The sequence below is a fragment of the Schistocerca piceifrons genome, chromosome 3, assembly GCF_021461385.2.
Source record: "Schistocerca piceifrons isolate TAMUIC-IGC-003096 chromosome 3, iqSchPice1.1, whole genome shotgun sequence".
NCBI lineage: Eukaryota > Metazoa > Arthropoda > Insecta > Orthoptera > Acrididae > Schistocerca > Schistocerca piceifrons.
The window spans coordinates 935,006,416-935,027,868 of record NC_060140.1 but is presented as its reverse complement, the minus strand read 5'-3'; the positions used below and the strand labels follow the sequence as shown (position 1 = coordinate 935,027,868).

Below are 21,453 nucleotides of genomic sequence, written 5' to 3'. Positions count from 1 at the left end.
CCAGACCCTATATAAATAAAATGAAACCAACTGTTCTACTATTCTGCAGAATATCTTGAGATTTTGCCAACCTCTTCCAACAATGTTGCAGTTATATGTTCTTCATTAGATTTTTCCTCCCTTTTCTATCTACACTACTGCTACGTGATCGGAATATGATCAGAAAATTATACACATAAAGTGTCTATTTGGAAATAATATTTTTACTGGAGTGCACAATATTATTATTATGATGTATTTCTATAAGACTGCTCTTTCCTCCTCCTCCTCCTATATAATATTATCCTGAGACATCTGTCACAACCACATTTCAATTTCATATTTTCCTATACCCGAACCAAATCTCTGTGGTGATAAATCATTTCTGAAAAGAGAAAAATAATTTCAAACCAGTTATATAATAATTAGTCAACTAGTGTTATTAGATATTCAGTTTTAAAATTATTAGTCATGCAGTTGTTCCTGATGTTTTCCACGAAAACAGGTTGGTGTTGTACAAAGCCTCGGAACCAGAACGTCAGGAGGAAGTTGGAAGTGTGGTAGTGCCAGCAGTAGTAGTTCAGATCAGAGCACATGGAGAATCAGTGTTTGTGGCACTGGCAGATGGAAGCTTACAGAGGTTCCGCAAGGCTTCAGATGACACCTGGCTGCTTCGTGAACCACAAACACTTTCATTAGGAATGGATCCTGTGTCAAGCCTTTTGCCCATAAATTCTTGTCTATATGCTGCATGTGGGAAGAAAGTCTGGGTTCTGGGTCCATCAGGTGATGTGCAGGTGAGTGCCAGTCAGTAGACAATATTATTATTATTATTATTATTATTATATTTAGAAACAAAGATGATGTGACTTACCATACGAAAGCGCTGGCAGGTCGATAGAAACACATACATACGCACAAAATTCTAGCTTTCGCAACCAATGGTTGCTTCGTCAGGAAAGAGGGAAGGAGAGGGAAAGACGAAAGGATGTGGGTTTTAAGGGAGAGGGTAAGGAGTCATTCCAATCCCGGGAGTGGAAAGACTTACCTTAGGGGGAAAAAAGGACAGGTATACACTCGCGCGCGCACACACACACACACACACACACACACACACACACACACACACACACACACATCCATCCGCACATACACATAGTGTATAGTAGAGAGGGAAAGACGAAAGGATGTGGGTTTTAAGGGAGAGGGTAAGGAGTCATTCCAATCCCGGGAGTGCGCGCACACACACACACACACACACACACACACACACACACACACACACACACACACACTATCCGTAGGGGGGAAAAAAGGACAGGTATACACTCGCACACACACACACACACACACACACACACACACACACACACACACACATATATCCATCCGCACATACACTATGTGTATGTGCGGATGGATATGTGTGTGTGTGCGAGAGTATACCTGTCCTTTTTCCCCCCTAAGGTAAGTCTTTCCACTCCCGGGATTGGAATGACTCCTTACCCTCTCCCTTAAAACCCACATCCTTTCGTCTTTCCCTCTCCCTCCCTCTTTCCTGACGAAGCAACCATTGGTTGCGAAAGCTAGAATTTTGTGTGTATGTATTGTTTCTATCGACCTGCCAGCGCTTTCGTATGGTAAGTCACATCATCTTTGTTTTTAAATATATTTTTCCCGCGTGGAATATTATTATTATTATTATTATTATTGAAGAATATATTTTCTCGTTATACAGTGTTAAGTAATTTTGATCTGCGTTCGTATGTAATATTGCAAGAGTTTTATGTATTTGCATTTAATAGATCTCAGTCATAACTTTACGTGACAGTTTGTCAGTTTCTATGAAGTCTTTTTGCAAAGGACTTGTGAATGATAGATTATAAACTCATACTAACAAAGAGATAGAGGGGCTGGCCTGTACTTACCTCAGCTCAGTACAGCCGATAGATACACAAAAAACAGAACCGAAAATTTACGTTCCTAGCTTTCGGAACAAATGTTCCTTCATCAGGGAGGAGAGAGGGGAAAGAAAGGGAAGAAGGGAAAGTGGATTCAGTTACTCACAACCCAGGTTATGAAGCAACAGGGAAAGGAAAACAGGGAGGGTAGCTTGAGAGGGGAAAGAAAGGGAAGAAGGGAAAGTGGATTCAGTTACTCACAACCCAGGTTATGAAGCAACAGGGAAAGGAAAACAGGGAGGGTAGCTTTCCCTGTTGCTTCATAACCTGGGTTGTGAGTAACTGAATCCACTTTCCCTTCTTCCCTTTCTTTCGCCTCTCTCCTCCCTGATGAAGGAACATTTGTTCCGAAAGCTAGGAACATAAATTTTCGGTTCTGTTTTTTGTGTATCTATCGGCTGTACTGAGCTGAGGTAAGTACAGGCCAGCCCCTCTATCTCTTTGTTAGTATTTGTTTCACATCTTTATATGAGATTTTCCATTAATCATTTAGATTATAAACTCAAAACTAATACTGTTGAGATAGATTAAAATTGGCTACAGCAATGAGAAGCACTTAAAACTGAATATACACATATTAAAAAGCATTATGTATGCAAACTTTCAGAGCCGGTGGCTCTTTCTTGTGGCAGAAGGGTTGAAGGGGAAGGAAGAGGGGTAAGGAGAATGAGAACTGATCATTTTTGTTGAAACTGGGTATGTAGCAGTAATACCTGAAAGAGGAATAAAAAGGAAAAAGAAGTTTCTGAGAAGGATGATAGAGGATAGAAGTGAAGTATCAACTGTTCAGAAGACTGAAGAAGATGGGTACACAGTAGACAAGTGGGAAGAATGGGGACCGTTGTGGAAATCTGAGGGCTAAGTTACACTTGTGCACAACACTGTGAAACTACGTTTTAAAATTATGCTGCCAGCAAGTGCGTGTGCATGACGTACTATAGAAAAAATTGTTGGTGAAACTATTCAGGTTTTTAGGTCTTCTAATTTTTACAACACGAAACTGTCAGTTGCTTGTTTTTTAGATTACTTCGTGTTTCAATAAATTGGACATAAAGTCAGAAACTATGAAAACTGTTGGCTTATGAGCTGTTACTGTACGCATAGTTGCTTTCGGGATGTTAATGATAATTACTTCAAGAATAAAGTGTGATGCAGCGATGAACATAGAAAGATTGGTGATGTCAGCTTTAATGAGCAAAATGGAGTCCCAAAGAAATAATAAAATTAATGAGGGTCTGTAGGGATCAGGTCGTGACCCGTAAGGTGACATGTGGAACGGCTGATGGCAGTCTAGAATGAAGCACCGTCTTCTCGCCTGTATGTGGGATAGGTGCAATGGTGGTGTTGTTGTTGTGGTCTTCAGTCCTGAGACTGGTTTGATGCAGCTCACCATGCTACTCTATCCTGTGCAAGCTTCTTCATCTCCCAGTACCTACTGCAACCTACATCCTTCTGAATCTGCTTAGTGTATTCATCTCTTGGTCTCCCCCTATGATTTTTACCCTTCACGCTGCCCTCCAATACTAAATTGGTGATCCCTTGATGCCTCAGAACATGTCCTACCAACCGATCCCTTCTTCTGGTCAAGTTGTGCCACAAACTTCTCTTCCCCCCAATCCTATTCAATACTTCCTCATTAGTTATGTGATCTACCCATCTAATCTTCAGCATGCAATGGTAACTGTACTAAAATAGTGAACTGCCACTAAAACAACCCTGATTAAATAATGGTTTACTCATGCCAATTACAAGTACAGAGTTGTAACCAGAGGGTAGGTTATTGGCTTCAGTGAGGCATATTGCCGCGAGTGTGCATCGTATTGATGTCAACATGTGGGAAGCCACAGCTGCTGATGTCCACACTTGCATGAAATGCTGTTGCAAGTGTCATCCCATTGGCAATGGAAGACAGTGATCGCAGTGACGACATAGTGGAACAAAGAGCGTTAAACTCTAGTACCCAGCACGTTCTAAGACAAAGTGGTGTGCCGACACTGGATGGTGATCAGCAGTAATGAGAGCCCACAAGGACCTGTAAACAGCAACAGTGTAGGTGGGCAAGCGCTAGCCCAGGCACGACACGTGATCCACCAGGGAGGTAGTTGTCAACAGAAGGAAAGTCGCCTAGCAGGCGACCCAGTGGTGCGACGATGTCGAGTTGTCTCCATGCAAAGTCCAACTTGAGCAGACACCTACAGCTAATGGGTCGAAGTTAAGGGCTTGCGTAGTCTGTGATACTCAGCATCACACGTCTGGATACTGCCCGAGAACATCAGACAGTGACAATGGTGGTTATTTGTGAGCTAGTCAGTGAATATTTCTCCAGTGCTTGCACTTCCACTGCAGAATCCGTAGCGGGCTGGGGCAGCAGTGCATTCTCACTGGACGATGATGATTTATTTTCTCAGGTTATATAAAACTGTTAATATAAACTAATGATATCAATATAATAGAGGGAAACATTCCACGCAGAAAAAATATATTTAAAAACAAAGATGATGTGACTTACCATATGAAAGCGCTGGCAGGTTGATAGAAAGACAAACAGACACATACATACACACAAAATTCAAGCTTTCGCAACAAACTGTTGCCTCATCAGGAAAGAGGGAAGGAGAGGGAAAGACGAAAGGATGTGGGTTTTAAGGGAGAGGATAAGGAGTCATTCCAATTCCGGGAGCGGAAAGACTTACCTTAGGGGGAAAAAAGGACAGGTATACACTCGCGCACACACACACACACACACACACACACACACACACACACACACACATCCATCCGCACATACACAGACACAAGATGTGCGGATGGACATGCGTGTGCGTGCGAGCGCATACCCGTCCCTCCCTCCCCCCACAAGGCAAGTCCTTCCGCTCCCGGGACTGGAACGACTTCCCACCCTCCCCCCCAAGGACTTGCCTTGTGGGGGGAGGGAGGGAGGGACGGGTATGCGCTCGCACGCACACGCATGTCCATCCGCACATCTTGTGTCTGTGTATGTGCGGATGGATATGTGTGTGTGTGTGTGTGTATGTGTGTGTGTGTGTGTGTGTGTGTGTGTGTGCGCGCGAGTGTATACCTGTCCTTTTTTCCCCCTAAGGTAAGTCTTTTCGCTCCCGGGATTGGAATGACTCCTTACCCTCTCCCTTAAAACCCACATCCTTTCGTCTTTCCCTTTCCTTCCCTCTTTCCTGATGAGGCAACAGTTTGTTGCGAAAGCTTGAATTTTGTGTGTATATATGTGTGTGTTTGTGTTTCTATCGACCTGCCAGCGCTTTCGTATGGTAAGTCACATCATCTTTGTTTTTAAATATGTTAATATAAACTGGTGTGCAAAACTTAAGAATGAAAGTAACTTTAGCATGATGTGTTACTGACGGGTAACATAGCTCGATGAAAGTTGGAGCAAGCATAGAAATAACTGGTGCAGTATAGTACAGTAGGTAACTGAAAGAAATACACAATGAGATGAACAGAAATGACACTTTAATTAAGTACAAGACTTACTCTGGAGTCACAGTGATACCAGTTCATGATTTTTGATAGGGTGTGTGATCACCGCGAATATCACTGTATGTTCTGTATTCTGCAGTGTACTCCTGTGCTGGCCACTAGGTTGAGTTCTTTTGGTAAGGCATTCCATTCCTTCACAACCACAGTTGACTAACACCAAATGACTGTTGGTGCATATGTACATGCTGCAGTATGTCTCCCCAATGCATTCCACATGTGCTCGGTGGGATTTAAATAGGGATCAGCCGAGCCAGTCCATTTGCCAAATATCCTCTCATTCTAAGAGTTGCTCCAGCCGCACTGTTCAATGTAGTCATGCACTGTCACCATAAAAAATGAAGTCCTGGCCGAATGCACTCCTGAAAAGATGTATGTCTGGAAGGAGTACAGTGTCACAATAGCATAGATCAGTGAGTGAACAGTATTCAAAGACTTGTAGATGAGTAAGCCCATGCAACGTTATGCCTCCCCCACACAATAACACCAGGACCACCAAAATGATCATGTTCAACAATGTTCCTGCGTGCATTACGTGTTACCCCTCTTCCCATATGAGGGTAAGTACATTATTGCTGCTCTCACCCGAGAAGAGCACGACCCCACTCCTCACTGGACTAGTCCGTGTGCTCTTGAGACCACAGCAAATGGTGCTGCCAATGTGTCAACAGAACATGACTCACTGGTTGTCAGGCAAAGAGATCACCTCCGTGCAGTCACCGTGCTGCTGTGGAGTGAGAGATTCCGTGCCTTGCCAACCTGTTAAATGTGGTCACAATTGCATCTGCTGTTTGACATGGGTCCCCTCTTGCCTATTGCACAATGTAGTGGTCCTGCAGCTGTAATTGACTGTGGTTGGCCACCACCTATCTTTCAAGCAGCAGTGCCAATGATTTGGAATGCTGCCCATTCAGGTGAAACAATACTGTGAACAGTACCAAACTGCTGGACTAGACGCATCACACTGTGTCGTCTTTCCAGCTTCCTGATGACTGTTCCCCACGTGAAGTCGCTGTGTTTGGACTATGTTGTAATGAGGAGCATCACCGCTTGCTGATTGACATGTGCACTGCTTTTCCCCACTCCTAAAATAGTCTCATCTTGTGGGACCAGCCCCATTGTCACACTGATCTCGCGTGATTTGACGTCCGACTTTGTGTGCATGACTGGGATATCTCTGACAAAATGCTCCTGCATATTCTATCCACCAAGTAGTTAAGGATAAGAGAGATAAATTACTGTAACATAGTAAGTTTTGCAGAGCAGTGTATGTGCTGTACTGAGCTACCATGTGAAGTCTTACATTTCAAATATATTTTAAGGACTCGAGTTGCATTTAAATTTTGCTTTGATATGATTCACAGTGACTACTATAACTTGAAAAAATGCATTTTGTTGAATTTGATAAAAATCCCCTCCCTTTCTACATTTGTGAGTAATGTATTTCAGCAATGTTCATAGAAATTATGTTAGTTATTTAAAGGCTAATGACACTTCTCTCTATGAAGGTCACAAACACACTCGCGAAATCGGATGAGTTATCTTATTTCACTATTTGTGAGCATTTAATTTCCTTTTTGCAGCATATATGACACAACTGTTACAAAAGCAAAAAGGCAACATAATATCAAACTGTGTAGTGAAGTTCTAGGCCATTCATATTTCTCTTCCCCTGCAACTGATGTATTAAATTTATTAACTCAATATCTTAGTGTGTTGAATAGATTTCATAGGGCAAATACAAAAGAACAAGACTTGAGAAAATGGTTAGACATTGTGAAACAAAAGAAACAGTCTTTTGAGATGTATATGATTTATGTTTAGCCATAATGTGTATGTTACACTTATTTTAACAGCTTCAAAATCTTTCATCTGTACAGAAAAACTTCAGTGTGCAACACGAACATGTTGGCAGTGTGAATCTGATGGCACATTCTGGTATTGGATTGTGGATATCTTTAAAAAATTCCAGCACGATATGCCTGTACCACACAGAGACCTTCAAGCATCTCCAGGTACGAAAGATATTTGCAATAGTTAAAACATAAATATGGCAGTGCAGGAGTGTCTACCAAGCAGTCATGAAGCCAAGAACACATGTAGCATATCTGAAACATAAGTTACATTACCTGGTCTCTGCCTTCTATTAGAATGTAAAAGATGTACAGAAGAAAGTTGGTTCTTTTTTTTTTTTTTTTTTATAGCTTGTGTGTTCCGCTAAGAAAGGGGCTATCAGTTCAAAAAGAAGATACTAATTTTCAGTAAGTTGGGCTTGCTGTGGACCTCCTGTATATGCTTACAATGTTGTTATTAGTGTCTATGTTTTACACTTAGAATTTACATTTTATATTTTCAATCAGTTATTGATCTACCAGCTCTTGTCAGTTTGTGCGTGTAAATCCTTGGTATCATAATACAATAGATACATTTGATTTCAGGACATCAACATAGCTTCAAATATTGCATGCCTCCCTCGAGGCAGTGGGAATGGAGGACCTGTAACGGTAACAGCCCTTATGGCTTGTAAGGGTTTACTTTGGGTTGGCACAGATGCTGGTGTGTGCCTGACGGTGCCACTGCCTCGACTTGAAGGTGTGCCCATCATCTCGGGGCGTGTTAACATTTCATATCATGCCCATTTTGGTCCTATTTCATTCCTATTGGCACTGCAGCCTCGCAGCAACAAAGAATTTACACATCAAGAACCCCAGACTCAGCAGTCACCTGCTTCTGTTGGTAAGAAAATTTTTGATGTTATGATACATATGCAATATGACTAAAATCTGAGGCTTGTGGTAATTGATGGCAGTAGAATATTTTGGTTCAGTTGATTAAATTGGTGCCTATTGTTTAGAAGATACCATTGAGACAATAAAAGATTCTGGTCATTCCTTTCCCTATTTTATTATAAAAGTGAGGACTACAGGTTACATTAAAATTAAAAAGGGGGTGCAGTAGTTTAGATCGGATTGATAGCATCCAGAATGGAAAGCTGTTTTTGACAAGTCAAATAAAGGAAAATGAAAGGTGTAATGACTTCGATAACAAGCACCATACTGAAGCTTATCAACAGTTGGACCACTCTCTTGCTCACATTTCAAGTAACAAACAATGGAAAATTCAGGATGGAATGTAACAATACGAGAGAAGGAAACTTGTTACTCACCATATAATGGAGACGCTGAGCTGCGATAGGCACAATAAAAAGATTCACACAAACATAGCTTTCGGCCATTAAGGCCTTTGTCAGCAGTATAGACACACACGCGCACACACACTCACGCAAACACAACTAGCACATACATCTGCAGATGTGAATCTTTTAGAATTCTGGGAATTTTTCATTGTTTTAGTCTTGAGATAATTTTTTGTAATTTTGACTGGTAAGAACTGATAGTCTAACAAAGAATTTTACTGTATCCCGCTGCTGCAGAATAATACTGCAGCAACAAAACGTAAACGACGGAATAAAACCAAAATAAAATTTAAGTTGCAAAGGACCATTTACAACAACATATAGTGCACATACAAGTGCTTGCCTAAAGCAAAATTTGTAAAAGACTTTAGGACAAAGATAATAGAATATTTCGTAATAGCAAACTACTTCCGATGAGCGTGACGTCATAACTGTTTACATTAAGTTTGTTTTGAGCAGTTGCCAGAGGGCTCCTGCGTATGCGCAATTGAGTCGCATATGAACAGTAAGTTCTGCTTCTGGCTACTTGAAGTGTGGCTGTAGCAGTATCAAGAAGCAGTCACGCTACCCAGAAAATTTTTTATGGCGCATCTACGCTGCCAGATTCGCACATGTGCAGAACAGTCTGGGTTGTAGTGGGGAGGGGAATAGTGACCCGTGTTTACGTTTGATGATTTTGCTGCTTTCTCTTCGTTCGCAGCTCACATATCAAATGAAAATAAAACTGATTTCTGTGGCCGGCAGCTATCAAGTGAATTAAAATACACTCACTTACTTATGGAAGGCTAAAATTGTTAGTAGTTTCAGTTTTCTAGTAGTTTCATTTTTGGCAGTCGAGAATTAATCGCCTTGCACAACAATGAAGTTATTTTTGTTGGTTTGCTAAATAAACAGGCTTTTATTAATCTTTTCTGCAGATGCAGTCAATTTATAAGAAATGAAATGTTTCATTCCACACTATTGGCTAGTTTCAACTGCTCGCTGAATTTCAAGTGCACATTTTCATCTTCTGGTATGTACTGCATTATACCATAATAAAGAACCAAACATGGGAGACAATACAGTACTGGTACTCCAAGAAAATCTGCATACCGAAAAGTGCACTGAAAACCCTAATATCAGGTTGGGGCCTACTTAATTGTACATCTGGACATATGAATGTGTCCTTTAAGCCGTATTATGCATTTTAGTATGGTTTACGAAATTCCTATGATCTTGGAGTATCCACTGATGTCCCATTTCTTTTATGACGACATGTAAGAACTCTTAAAGCTGTATGTGTAGGAACATACGGGGTTCCTATGTCGTCGTAGCTGCCCATGCACCTGCTGAAATGAACCCACGTCAAAGAGGTCCGGGGAAAATATTGCGAATAATTCTTTGAAAGTACCAACCACTTGGAATAATTTCGAGCCCAGAAGACCAGACGTATTGTCATTGTTTAAAACTTTACTGGCACATTTGTGTGATGTATCTTAGTGTAACATACGCTAAACATATGCTAAGAAAGACCGGTAATGTTTGTGAAAGCTTAGCTTTTCATGTAGCTACACTATGTACAGTAATTTAAATCATTAACTTTTCCTATTTGTGTGTTTACACTGCTTAGCAGTGATATTACTATTGGCTGACTCCATCACATGTCCTACGCTCTGAATATCTGATGTCATTGGCTGGTGAGATCATGTGACATGAGCTGTGATTGGCTTACAAAAGTACATTGGAATCCGTATTTCAGTGCTTCGGAAATTAAGATGTTGTGTTTGGTGAAATTCGCTGTAATACGAAAATATGCAGCGTACATGTTGTTGCACGTAAAAGATCTTTCCAAAATGTGTTTCTTTCTTCTTTTCTTCTTCTTCTGCCTCTTCTTCAGTAACAATTAGAACTAATATCACAAAAATTAAAGTCGTGTACATTATCCCACAGGTGGAGGTGACTTATCATCGGAGACATCATCGTCATCATCTGCAATGCGAAATGATGTGCATCTCGGGAGCCCTGTGGTACTAAGGCGTCGAAGACCGAGGGATATCGACCCACTCGCTCGTGGTTCGAAGACACTTCCTCGGGGACTAGGAGGTGGCTCAGCTGCTTCATCTGCTTCTGGTGATGGATGTGACGTGTACGGACTGTATGGAGAACTGATGTATGTGCGGGACTATGAGGGTGAAGGACGAGCTGGCACAGGAGGTGTTACAGATGGTGGCGTAGGTGGTACGGCAACAGATGCCGGTTACGGTTCACTCCGGCGCAGCGACCCTGAGCTGGCAGCAGTGCCAGGTCGTGTGAGCACTCTAGATCGCAGGCTCCTTTTAGCAGCAGGTCGACCCAGATCTTTGGACTTGTCCTCGTGGTCTGTCGACTCTCGAGCGTCGACATCGTCGGGATCTGAAGATGCCAGCCGACCGGTTGACAATCTTGTTCAGTGTCCTCCAACTCCAATTCCATTGCCACCCGATCCCGAACCACGCCAGCCTCCGCCGCCCCACGATCCAGGTGCTGTTCCTCGGCGCACAGTTGTCACACTAATGGGTGGGCGTGGCTATGTCAACTGGAGGCAACAGGGCAAAGGGGGTCCAGAACCAAACAGTAATGATGCACATATTGTAATCTGGGAAATGAAACTGTGACAGTACACTGAGAAGTTCCGTGTTATGTAAATTTGAGCATGTTTATCACATACCTTTGCTGGTATGTAAGTATATGAATGGCAGGACCAGAGGGCTCTTACGACCTGGTTGTCTTCTTAAGAATTGAGGTGTAAGAGCTGTCATGCCCCCTTGGGTTCAGGCCTCTAACTGGTCATGTTAATTATAGCGAAAGCCAACTGAGATGTTTTTGTTATACTTAAGAACTTCAGTTGTCCTTATTAATTCTGGGTACCTGTAAAAAATAAAAGTGAAATTTCTCTCTGAGAACTGACATTAATTATGAAGATGCTCTGGTGTCAGAACAGAGAGGTAATGGTTTACGCTTTTGCTGTGCATTTGTGATGATATGTGTAATACTTTTGATGTTGCACATATGTAAATAGATAGCAGGAATGTTATTACTTATCCAGCAGTATCTGCTGATAAATGTTTTTGATGACATGTAAGTCTCTGTTGAACTGAACTAGAAAAATGTTCAGTGCTTAAAGTCATTTGGTTCCTTATTTGTGTAGATGGCAGTTCAGTGTAATGCAGTGGACCACAATCCTCCCTCCCTTCCCATATAATGGATAAAGATCTCTTATTTGCTGCCTTCTGTGGTTTTTATACTGGACTGCTCAACAGTTTCAAAGAACGCTAACATTTCTAGGTTATTGTACATGACTGAGATGTTTGAATTGTTATGTCAGTTACAGTTTTCAGAAACTTGCTTACTTGTGGGCCAAATTAATGCTACAAAGTGGCTCCTGAGCTACTGCTGGCTCTCATGATCACTCTTGTACATGTTCCCCCTTTTTCCTTTGTTTGTCATGATGCTACAGAATTTTGCTTTAATCTTAAGACTGAATACATGTGTGGAGGAGGTTGCAAAACCAGGAGGATAGTTCCTCATCTGTCTTTCCTTCACCAAATTATTAATTAGTAAACTTGTTATTTAGAAATGTTTATATACCACATTTCCAAGGGTGTCACTGTGATTAGGTTCTGTAAAACACTTTGCGATATATACTTCACTGGTAAATAGTGGGTGTACACAGTGACTGTGCAGATGAAAATTTTATCGTATTGTGTAGCTTAAAAATTCTGTTTTATTTACCATCTGTGATAATAAAAGCTCATCTTCAGTGACAGCTGATGTGTACACTGCCCCTTCAGAATTACTCTGCTTTTTGAGGCACGTATAATTATGAATTGCTAATGGAAGTTTGGTTTTGTGGTAGAGGCATGAGATCCACTTGAACTGAAAAACATTAGGCAACACTTATACATAGACAGTTTGTTCTTATTCTGCCTTCATCCCAGCATCTAAAACATTTTCATGTTTCTCTAATATTTATCTGTTACTGCACATTTCTTGTCATAATCATACATTGGAGGCACACTGAATGTATATGCACAAACTATTTTCTGTTGAGCCTCTAAAGTTTCTTCTTCTTCTTCTTCTTCTGATATGTATCTATAATAAAGAAAGTACAAATTTGACTGAAAATGATTTTTTTTTTTTTAAGATGAAAAGCGTTATTTCATTCATACGGCTTTAGTTAAAAGTTCACAGTTACATTTGGTACAATCTCGGCAGTAAACATTAACATAGCTATCCACTACAAAACATATTATGGAGTATTTTCATGTAATTGCTTTATTGTGAATGTCTTAATATTATCAAACTTGATTTGGTTCTTTACTTTGTGAATACTACTCCCTCAGATCTTCATGCTTTCTTCTATATTTTTGCTGCACAATAGAAGTACTGCACAAAATGACAAACATGATGAAGTGTTACAGAGTTAACAAGGAACTTGAAAAGTGTTACCAAAACTGGTTAACTGCAGCCAATTAAATATCTGTATATGAAAGTGAGATGTTGATAAAATCACTTATTACATTTTCCATGTACACAGTGTATTATAATTTCTTTTTTAAAAATCTATTTTAAAGCATTTATCCAAAGTTACTAGATTTAAGACTAAGATGTAAGTTATTGCAGTATTTAAAATTTAAATGAACTATCATTTTGAGATGACTCTTATTTAATCTCATGTTTTGAAACAAAAAAATTAATGTTGGCAGTTCATTGTATATTTCTGCATATCTTTTTGTTTAATAGACTTTTTCAGTGAACAATCCAGAAACAAAATGTATTATTTGACATAAAACTGTTACATCACTGAGATTCCTCATTGCATAAATTACAGTTTGTTACACAATAAAAATTTAACATTTTTAATGTTGTCTGTAATTTTTAACTGCCAAGAAACTCACACTACCTTCCTAATTGTTTAGTTATAATAACTGTGTAATTTTATTTGATGCTCACATCTGAGAGAGCCAAAATAAATTTCTAATACTACAGAAGGAAAAATGTCCATACCTGGAAAAACACACACACACACACACACACACACACACACACACAAACAAACGTTGTTACACATTCAGAAATGCTTCTATGAAGTATAAGGAATGTGATGCAGAATTCTATACTGTTAGGCTCACAATGTAATATAATGCCTTCTCTTTGTAGTCTGATAGTTCCTACTTAGCCCGTACTGACCTGTGAGGAGGAAGAAAGAGAAGCTCTTTCTGGTACCTTGACCTGCTATGTATCACCTATTACTTCTTACTTAATGCAAACTGATTATTTGTTGAGGTCGACTCCCTGTATTTGGCAACGAGCTTTGCTTTCGCCTGTACTTGAAATTCTCATCTTTCATTTTGAGTGTGTATGTCTGCGCTTCCCTATTGACGGACACAGCTTTTTTGTCTTGGTAGTTCATCTCAATTTATCTTTACACTTAATTTATGATGTTTGAAGCTCTTTTCCTTGTGCTCATAAGGCAGGTCATTGTGGTTTAGGATTTCGTGTTGAAAAAGCCAAATATATTCTTACTCAAACTTTTTTCATCCATTTGTTTGAAATAACCATCACTCAGGAACAAATAGGGTTCAGATGCATACCAAACTACTGGTTTCGGAGGTGTCGTAAAATAACATACGCTGATGTTCTGAAAAAGGAATGTTTTAGTAGATTGTTCAAGGTTCTGTAGTCTTTCTGGAAGTTGTTCTTTGTCTAAACTTTTCATCTTGCCTAGGTATTTCTACTTCTTACATACCTCCTTATTGAATGGGAATACTGAGAAACTCCAAATGTCCATTTTGTGAGAGGATTGTTCTTTTGATTTTGTGGCTTAAACACATAGGCCAATCACGATATAGAGAAATCGCATACATTCTAGCATTTTTTGCATTTTTATGCAGCCATTGTATCACGTTAACTGAAGAGAAACCCCACACTTATGAAAGATTTGAACTTCTTGAAATTTTAAATTTTCAGCACTGTTATAAACAGAGAGAATAAATGATATTGTCTCTTACTCTTTGCTTTAATTGATTTATTTTATTTGTGCTGAAAAGTTAAACAGTGGTGATGCTAGAGACAAAGTCTGGAAATAACGAAGAAAGAAGGAAGAATGCAGTGAAGTTTCTGAAACGTACAGCCATAAAATGAGAAAGGGTGAAGAAAGAAGCATATATAAAATGGAAAGGGGCTAGAGATGAACCAAAACGTCATGGTTATGATTGCAGGTGAGTTCCGACCTGAAACTTAGTGTTGCTTCAAAATTGAGAGTTAATTACAGTAGAACCTCACTAATCTGACGTCTGATGTTCTGTTCCCCACTTATTCCGACTATCCCATTTCCGGTGTTTGGTCTCCAAAATGGATCAGTGGACGATTGACCATAGATAGATGGAATAGTTCATTCAGTTTTATTATGAAACAGCTCATTTCTAATGTGGTCAGCAAATGTTATTGTACATGAATTTGTTTTATAAATTAGTGACAAATGTTCTTTCATATTTAAGTGTGTAAAAGTAAGTTACGGGATCAAATAAATTGAACAAGTGACACTCTTTTTTGAGCTTGAAAGCCTACCTAAAGGTGAGTCCCTTCAAAACATTGCAAGTGAGGTAGGGGTTGGCATAACAACTGTTAAGATCTGGAGAAAAAATAGGAAAACTTTTAAAAGTCCTACAATGGCAATTGATGATGAGAAACGACTGAAAATGCACAAGATTTTTAACAGACCTAAACGTGAAATTCTACACAAATCTCTGTGGATGTGGTTTGAGCAGGAAAGAAGAAAAGGAACTCTGTTGTCTGGAAATGTTGTTTGATAATAGGAAAGGCACTGGCAAACTCAGATGGAAACAATGAAAATGAAAAGTCTACAGCAAGTGAAGGCTGATTGTATTAGTGGGAAAAAAAGGTGGCAGTCACAATCTAGTTACTTCCAGTGAGATGTCTGCTGATGAAACAGCTATCAGTGAATTTGTTCCAGGATTTGGAAACTTAGTTAAAAGAGCTTAATCTGACTCTTGAAAAGTGTATAACATTTTTGAGTCAGACTTAAACTGGATATACACCACAGTGGTTAGACCTAGGATTTCCTATGGGGCCGTATTGGGGTGGAAGAAGGCAGAACAGCGGGTTGCTGCTAAAGAGCTTGCTAAGGTGCAGAGATTGGCCTTCTTAGCCATAACGGGCAGAATTAGCAGCACACCAACTGCTTTAATGGAAGCCATGCTGGACATGCCTCCACTTCACCTTTGGGTTAAGATGGAGGCAGCAGCTGGGGCATACTGACTTAAAACTGGCCAAAACTGGGTCTCATTTGGATATCCAGAATCACACACTAACATAGTGAGTGAGGTAAATATAGGTATGGCTGGAGAAATGCCCACTGACTATATAATAATTCCTAACTGCTTCGACAAGCCTTACAATATAATAATTGGAAGTAGGTAGCAGTGGGAGAAAACAGTTCGACACCGTACGGGGGACATCGTTTGGTTCACCGATGGGTCGAAAACAGATCAAGGCGTTGGGGCAGGGTTGTTCAGGGTTCAGCCAAGAATGGAGAGCAGCATCTCTCTAGGGAAACTGGCCTCTGTATTCCTAAAGCCAAAACTACTGCAATCAGGGCATGTGTGGAGGAGAATATGAGTAGGTGCTACAATGACCGTAGCATCTACATCTATTCAGACAGCCAGGCAGCCCTGAAACCATTGGCAGCTCCTGCAACAAGATCTAAGATTGTTGCAGATTGCCGCAGGGCTCTGGGGGGAGCAATAGGGTGTATCTAGTGTGGGTCCCTGGCCACTTAGGGATCTGTGGCAATGAACAAGCCGATAGATTGGCTACGATGGGGACAACAACTCCATTTATTGGACTGGAACCTGTCTTGACAATTACCAAGGCTATGATCAAATTAGAACTACGGAACTGGCTTGGGAAACAGCATGTAGGATAGTGGACCAAGGTCCATAAACAAAAACATGGTAAGGTAATGATGCCTAAGCCATGTTTTAAAAGAAGCTCTGTAATCCTGGGATTGAACAGGAAAGAGATCAAACTCATGACTGGACTGATGACCGGCCATGGGAACTTCAAAAAACACCTACACACATTGGGTACAATAGATGAGGACCCTAAATGTAGGATTTGTAATGAGGGTGAAGAAACTGCATCACACCTAATCTTTGAATGCATGGCATTGGAGAGTAAAAGATACAGAATCTTTGGGACAACTAGACCTGAAGAAATTGTGTCTAACAAAAAACTGGTAGAGGGACCCCTTGCACTATTTAAGGGCACTGGTTGACTTCACTAGATATACAGGGAGCGATACCGCACAGTAAACCTAGTTTCGGAGTGGGCAGTGGCGGGTTAGACCTAAGCTGTTTTAGCTCTCCTGTTAAAATCCAATCAAATCAGGCTTAAACTACAAAATGCTCCTTACAAGAACTTTTGCAGCATAAAATAAGTCTGTATCAGATACAAAACTTGCCAAAGATAGCATAACTATTGCTCTCTGTAGTAATGCTAATGCAGTCACAAGATACAGTCTTTTTATGTTATGGATCAATGTAAGTGTTCTTCTGATAATCCAGTCTTTTTTGCATTCCGACCATGCTCTCAGTCCAGAAGGAAAACCTCCACAAGATAGAGGGGGAAATGCCCTCCTGAAAATGCAAGCCAGTGGATTTAACAGTGGAAATCAATCATCACACCAACTCATTTCCAGTCAAGAAAGCACATTACATCAACAAAGAATGGAACTATCTTGACCCTGAACTTGACGTGAAGATTGTGTCAGATGTTCAAAAACATGTAACCCAATATTCAAGTTGATTATCAATTTTATTTGAAAATTTTCTGTGGAGATCTTAATTTAAAATCTGGGCAGCCGCAAGTGTACAAGTGTACAAGTGTTGCACATGTGAAGAACTTGGTGTAAAAATGAGAAGTCCACCTTTGAATGATGCTGCTTAAATGGCAGCAACGGCTAAGTTAATAGTGCACAAGAGGGGTGCTGATAAATTTTTCAAGAAATCACTTGCAGTTAAAGAGAACACGGAAACAGATTCTAGGATTCCAGGCTTCTCATTTGATTTTGTGTAGAACTTGCTATCAGATACCAATACAAGACACATTTTACTTGCATCAGTTTTCAGCCAATGTTTTCAGTGTGCCTGAATTATGGGGCAGAAAATCCACGAATGAGGGGATATCACAAAAAAGCCCTAATGAAATCTATTCTCATTTCTTTTTGATTACACAAATGAAAAATGTTGGGAAACATGTTAAACTTGTTCTCTGACTCTTGTGGAAGGCAAAATAAAAACCATGCAATAGTGAGATTTTGTTTTATGCTTATGGCACATGGAAGTTTTCAGTTCATCACATGGTACTCTGTGATAGAGATTTCAGCATGGTAAAAAGGAAAATTAGAAAGATGGATAGGATATATTTACTGAAAGAATATGCACAACCAATGAGAGTCCAACACAAAGATTAATTTTGAATTGAAAATGCCAAAAATGCATGAGGTGCTAAATTTTAAGGAATGGCGGCCAAAGTTCTACCAATAGAATGCTATTTCCATTGGAACTCCAGGAAAGGCTAAACAAAGAAACAACAAACGACACTTACAATACATCAGTTCTGCTATTCACAGGAGAATCTTCATGATGTTAAAGTTGGGCCATTCATTGATGGAGCAGAACAGCACTCATTTCAGCTGGCTGATCCAGCTGTAATTCCACATAGCACTATAAGTTAGGCTTAACAAAATCATGTAACTATAAATAAGCGGTGTTTGTTGCTTTGGTCACCATCAGCCCAACAAGCCACCATCCTAGTTTCTGACTTCCACCTCAAAGATGGCTCCGTTAATACCTCCGTCCATATCAAACCTACCAACCACCAGCTTTGACCCATTACATATCAGGAAGTCACTTCCGTACAGCCTAGTCACCAATGGCCAGTGTCTCCAGTGACAAGTAGTCCCCCTCAAAATACGAGGGCAGTTCAATAAGTAATGCAACACATTTTTTTTCTGAAACAGGGGTTGTTTTATTCAGCATTGAAATACACCAGGTTATTCCCCAATCTTTTAGCTACACAACACTATTTTTCAACGTAATCTCCATTCAATGCTACAGCCTTACGCCACCTTGAAATGAGGGCCTGTATGCCTGCACGGTACCATTCCACTGGCCGATGTCGGGGCCAACGTCGTACTGCATCAATAACTTCATCATCCGCGTAGTGCCTCCCACGGATTGCGTCCTTCATTGGGCCAAACATGTGGAAATCCGACGGTGCGAGATCGGGGCTGTAGGGTGCATGAGGAAGAACAGTCCACTGAAGTTTTGTGAGCTCCTCTCGGGTGCGAAGACTTGTGTGAGGTCTTGCGTTGTCATGAAGAAGAAGAAGTTCGTTCAGATTTTTGTGCCTACGAACACGCTGAAGTCGTTTCTTCAATTTCTGAAGAGTAGCACAATACACTTCAGAGTTGATCGTTTGACCATGGGGAAGGACATTGAACAGAATAACCCCTTCAGCGTCCCAGAAGACTGTAACCATGACTTTACCAGCTGAGGGTATGGCTTTAAACTTTTTCTTGGTAGGGGAGTGGGTGTGGCGCCACTCCATTGATTGCCGTTTTGTTTCAGGTTCGAAGTGATGAACCCATGTTTCATCGCCTGTAACAATCTTTGACAAGAAATTGTCACCCTCAGCCACATGACGAGCAAGCAATTCCGCACAGATGGTTCTCCTTTGCTCTTTATGGTGTTCGGTTAGACAACGAGGGACCCAGCGGGAATATCCCAACTGGTGAACAATTGTGACAGCACTACCAACAGAGATTTCAGGTTGAGCACTGAGTTGTTTGATGGTGATCCGTCGATCATCTCGAACGAGTGTGTTCGCACGCTCCGTCATTGCAGGAGTCACAGCTGTGCACGGCCGGCCCGCACGCGGGAGATCAGACAGTCTTGCTTGACCTTGCGGCGATGATGACACACGCTTTGCCCAACGACTCACCGTGCTTTTGTCCACTGCCAGATCACCGTAGACATTCTGCAAGCGCCTATGAATATCTGAGATGCCCTGGTTTTCCGCCAAAAGAAACTCGATCACTGCCCGTTGTTTGCAACGCACATCCGTTACAGACGCCATTTTAAAAGCTCCGTACAGCGCTGCCACCTGTCGGAAGTCAATGAAACTATACGAGACGAAGCGGGAATGTTTGAAAATATTCCACAAGAAATTTCCGGTTTTTTCAACCAAATTTGGCCGAGAAAAAAAAATGTGTTGCATTACTTATTGAACTGCCCTCTTATACCGAGGGTCTCGCTGAGGCTTTCACAGACCAAAATTACCCTCCCAACCTAGTATAGAAACAGGAATTACATGCTTTGTCTCTCCAGTCACTGCTGCCCCCCACATTCGCACCATCCAGCCCGAAAGCAGCATTCGCACCACCCAGGACTGAAGCAACTGCATCACATTCTCCATCAGGGTTTCAACTACCTCTCGTCGTGCTCTGGAATGAGAAATATCCTACCCACTATCCTTCCCACCTCTCCCACAGTGGTATTCCACTGCTCACTGAAACTATACAATATCCTTATCCAACCCTACTCCCAACCCCTTGCCTCATGGCTCATATCCCTGCAATAGGCCTGCATGCAAGTTATATCCCATACATCCTCCCACCACCACCTACTCAAGTTGGGTCTCAAGCATTATTTAGCCTATCAGAGGGAGGGCTATCTGTGAAAGCATTCAAGTGATCTACAAACTAAGCTGCAACTACTGTGCAGCATCCTGCATGGACATGACAACCAACAAGCTGTCTGTTCGCATGAATTGCCATTGAAAAACTGTGGCCAAGAGATAGCAGGAATATGCCTTCTTGCAGCGGTGTACTGTAGGTCTCTAGAAGAGCGTAGCGTTCCAAAGGATTGAAAAAGGGCACAGGTCATCCCCGATTTCAAGAAGGGACGTCGAACAGATGTGCAGAACTATAGACCTATATCTCTAACGTCGATCAGTTGTAGAATTTTGGAACACGTATTATGTTAGAGTATAATGACTTTTCTGGAGACTAGAAATCTACTCCGTAGGAATCAGCATGTGTTTCAAAACAGACGATCGTGTGAAACCCAGCTCGCGCTATTCGTCCACGAGACTCATAGAGGGCCATAGGCACGGGTTCCCAGGTAGATGCCGTGTTGCTTGACTTCCACAAGGCGTTTGATACAGTTCCCCACAGTCATTAAATGAATAAAGTAAGAGCATATGGACTATCAGACCAATTGTGTGATTGGATTGAAGAGCTCCTAGATAACAGAGAGCACCATGTCATTCTCAATGGACAGAAGTCTTCTGCCATAAGAGTAATTTCAGGTGTGCCGCAGGGAAGTGTCGTGGGACTGTTGCTATTCACAATATACATAAATGACCTTGTGGATAACATCGGAAGTTCACTGAGGCTTTTTGCGGATGATGCAGTGGTGTATCGAGAGGTTGTAACAATGGAAAATTGTACTGAAATGCAGGGGGATCTGCAGTGAATTGACGCATGGTGCAGGGAATGGCAACTGAATCTCAATGTAGACAAGTGTAATGTGCTGCGAATACATAGAAGGAAAGATCCTTTATCATTTAGCTACAATATAGCAGGTCAGCAACTGGAAGTAGTTAATTCCATAAATTATCAGGGAGTAGGCATTAGGAGTGATTTAAAATGGAATGACCATATAAAATTAATCGTCGGTAAAGCAGATGCCAGACTGAGAT

At 41.0% G+C, this 21,453-nt stretch overlaps 1 protein-coding gene across 2 annotated transcripts in view; it reads left to right on the top strand.

Annotated features, from left to right (window-relative positions):
* Positions 1–13,527, top strand: part of LOC124787852 (rho guanine nucleotide exchange factor 10) — a 426,981-nt gene extending 413,454 nt beyond the window's left edge. For both annotated transcript variants that reach the window (XM_047254806.1, XM_047254807.1), the window contains exons 13-16: positions 485–776; positions 7,331–7,465; positions 7,889–8,186; positions 10,576–13,527. In XM_047254806.1, coding sequence (XP_047110762.1) covers positions 485–776; positions 7,331–7,465; positions 7,889–8,186; positions 10,576–11,279 — 1,429 coding nt within the window. In that variant the 3' untranslated portion in view covers positions 11,280–13,527. The remainder of the gene's footprint in view (positions 1–484; positions 777–7,330; positions 7,466–7,888; positions 8,187–10,575) is intronic.
* Positions 13,528–21,453: the final 7,926 nt, after the last annotated feature.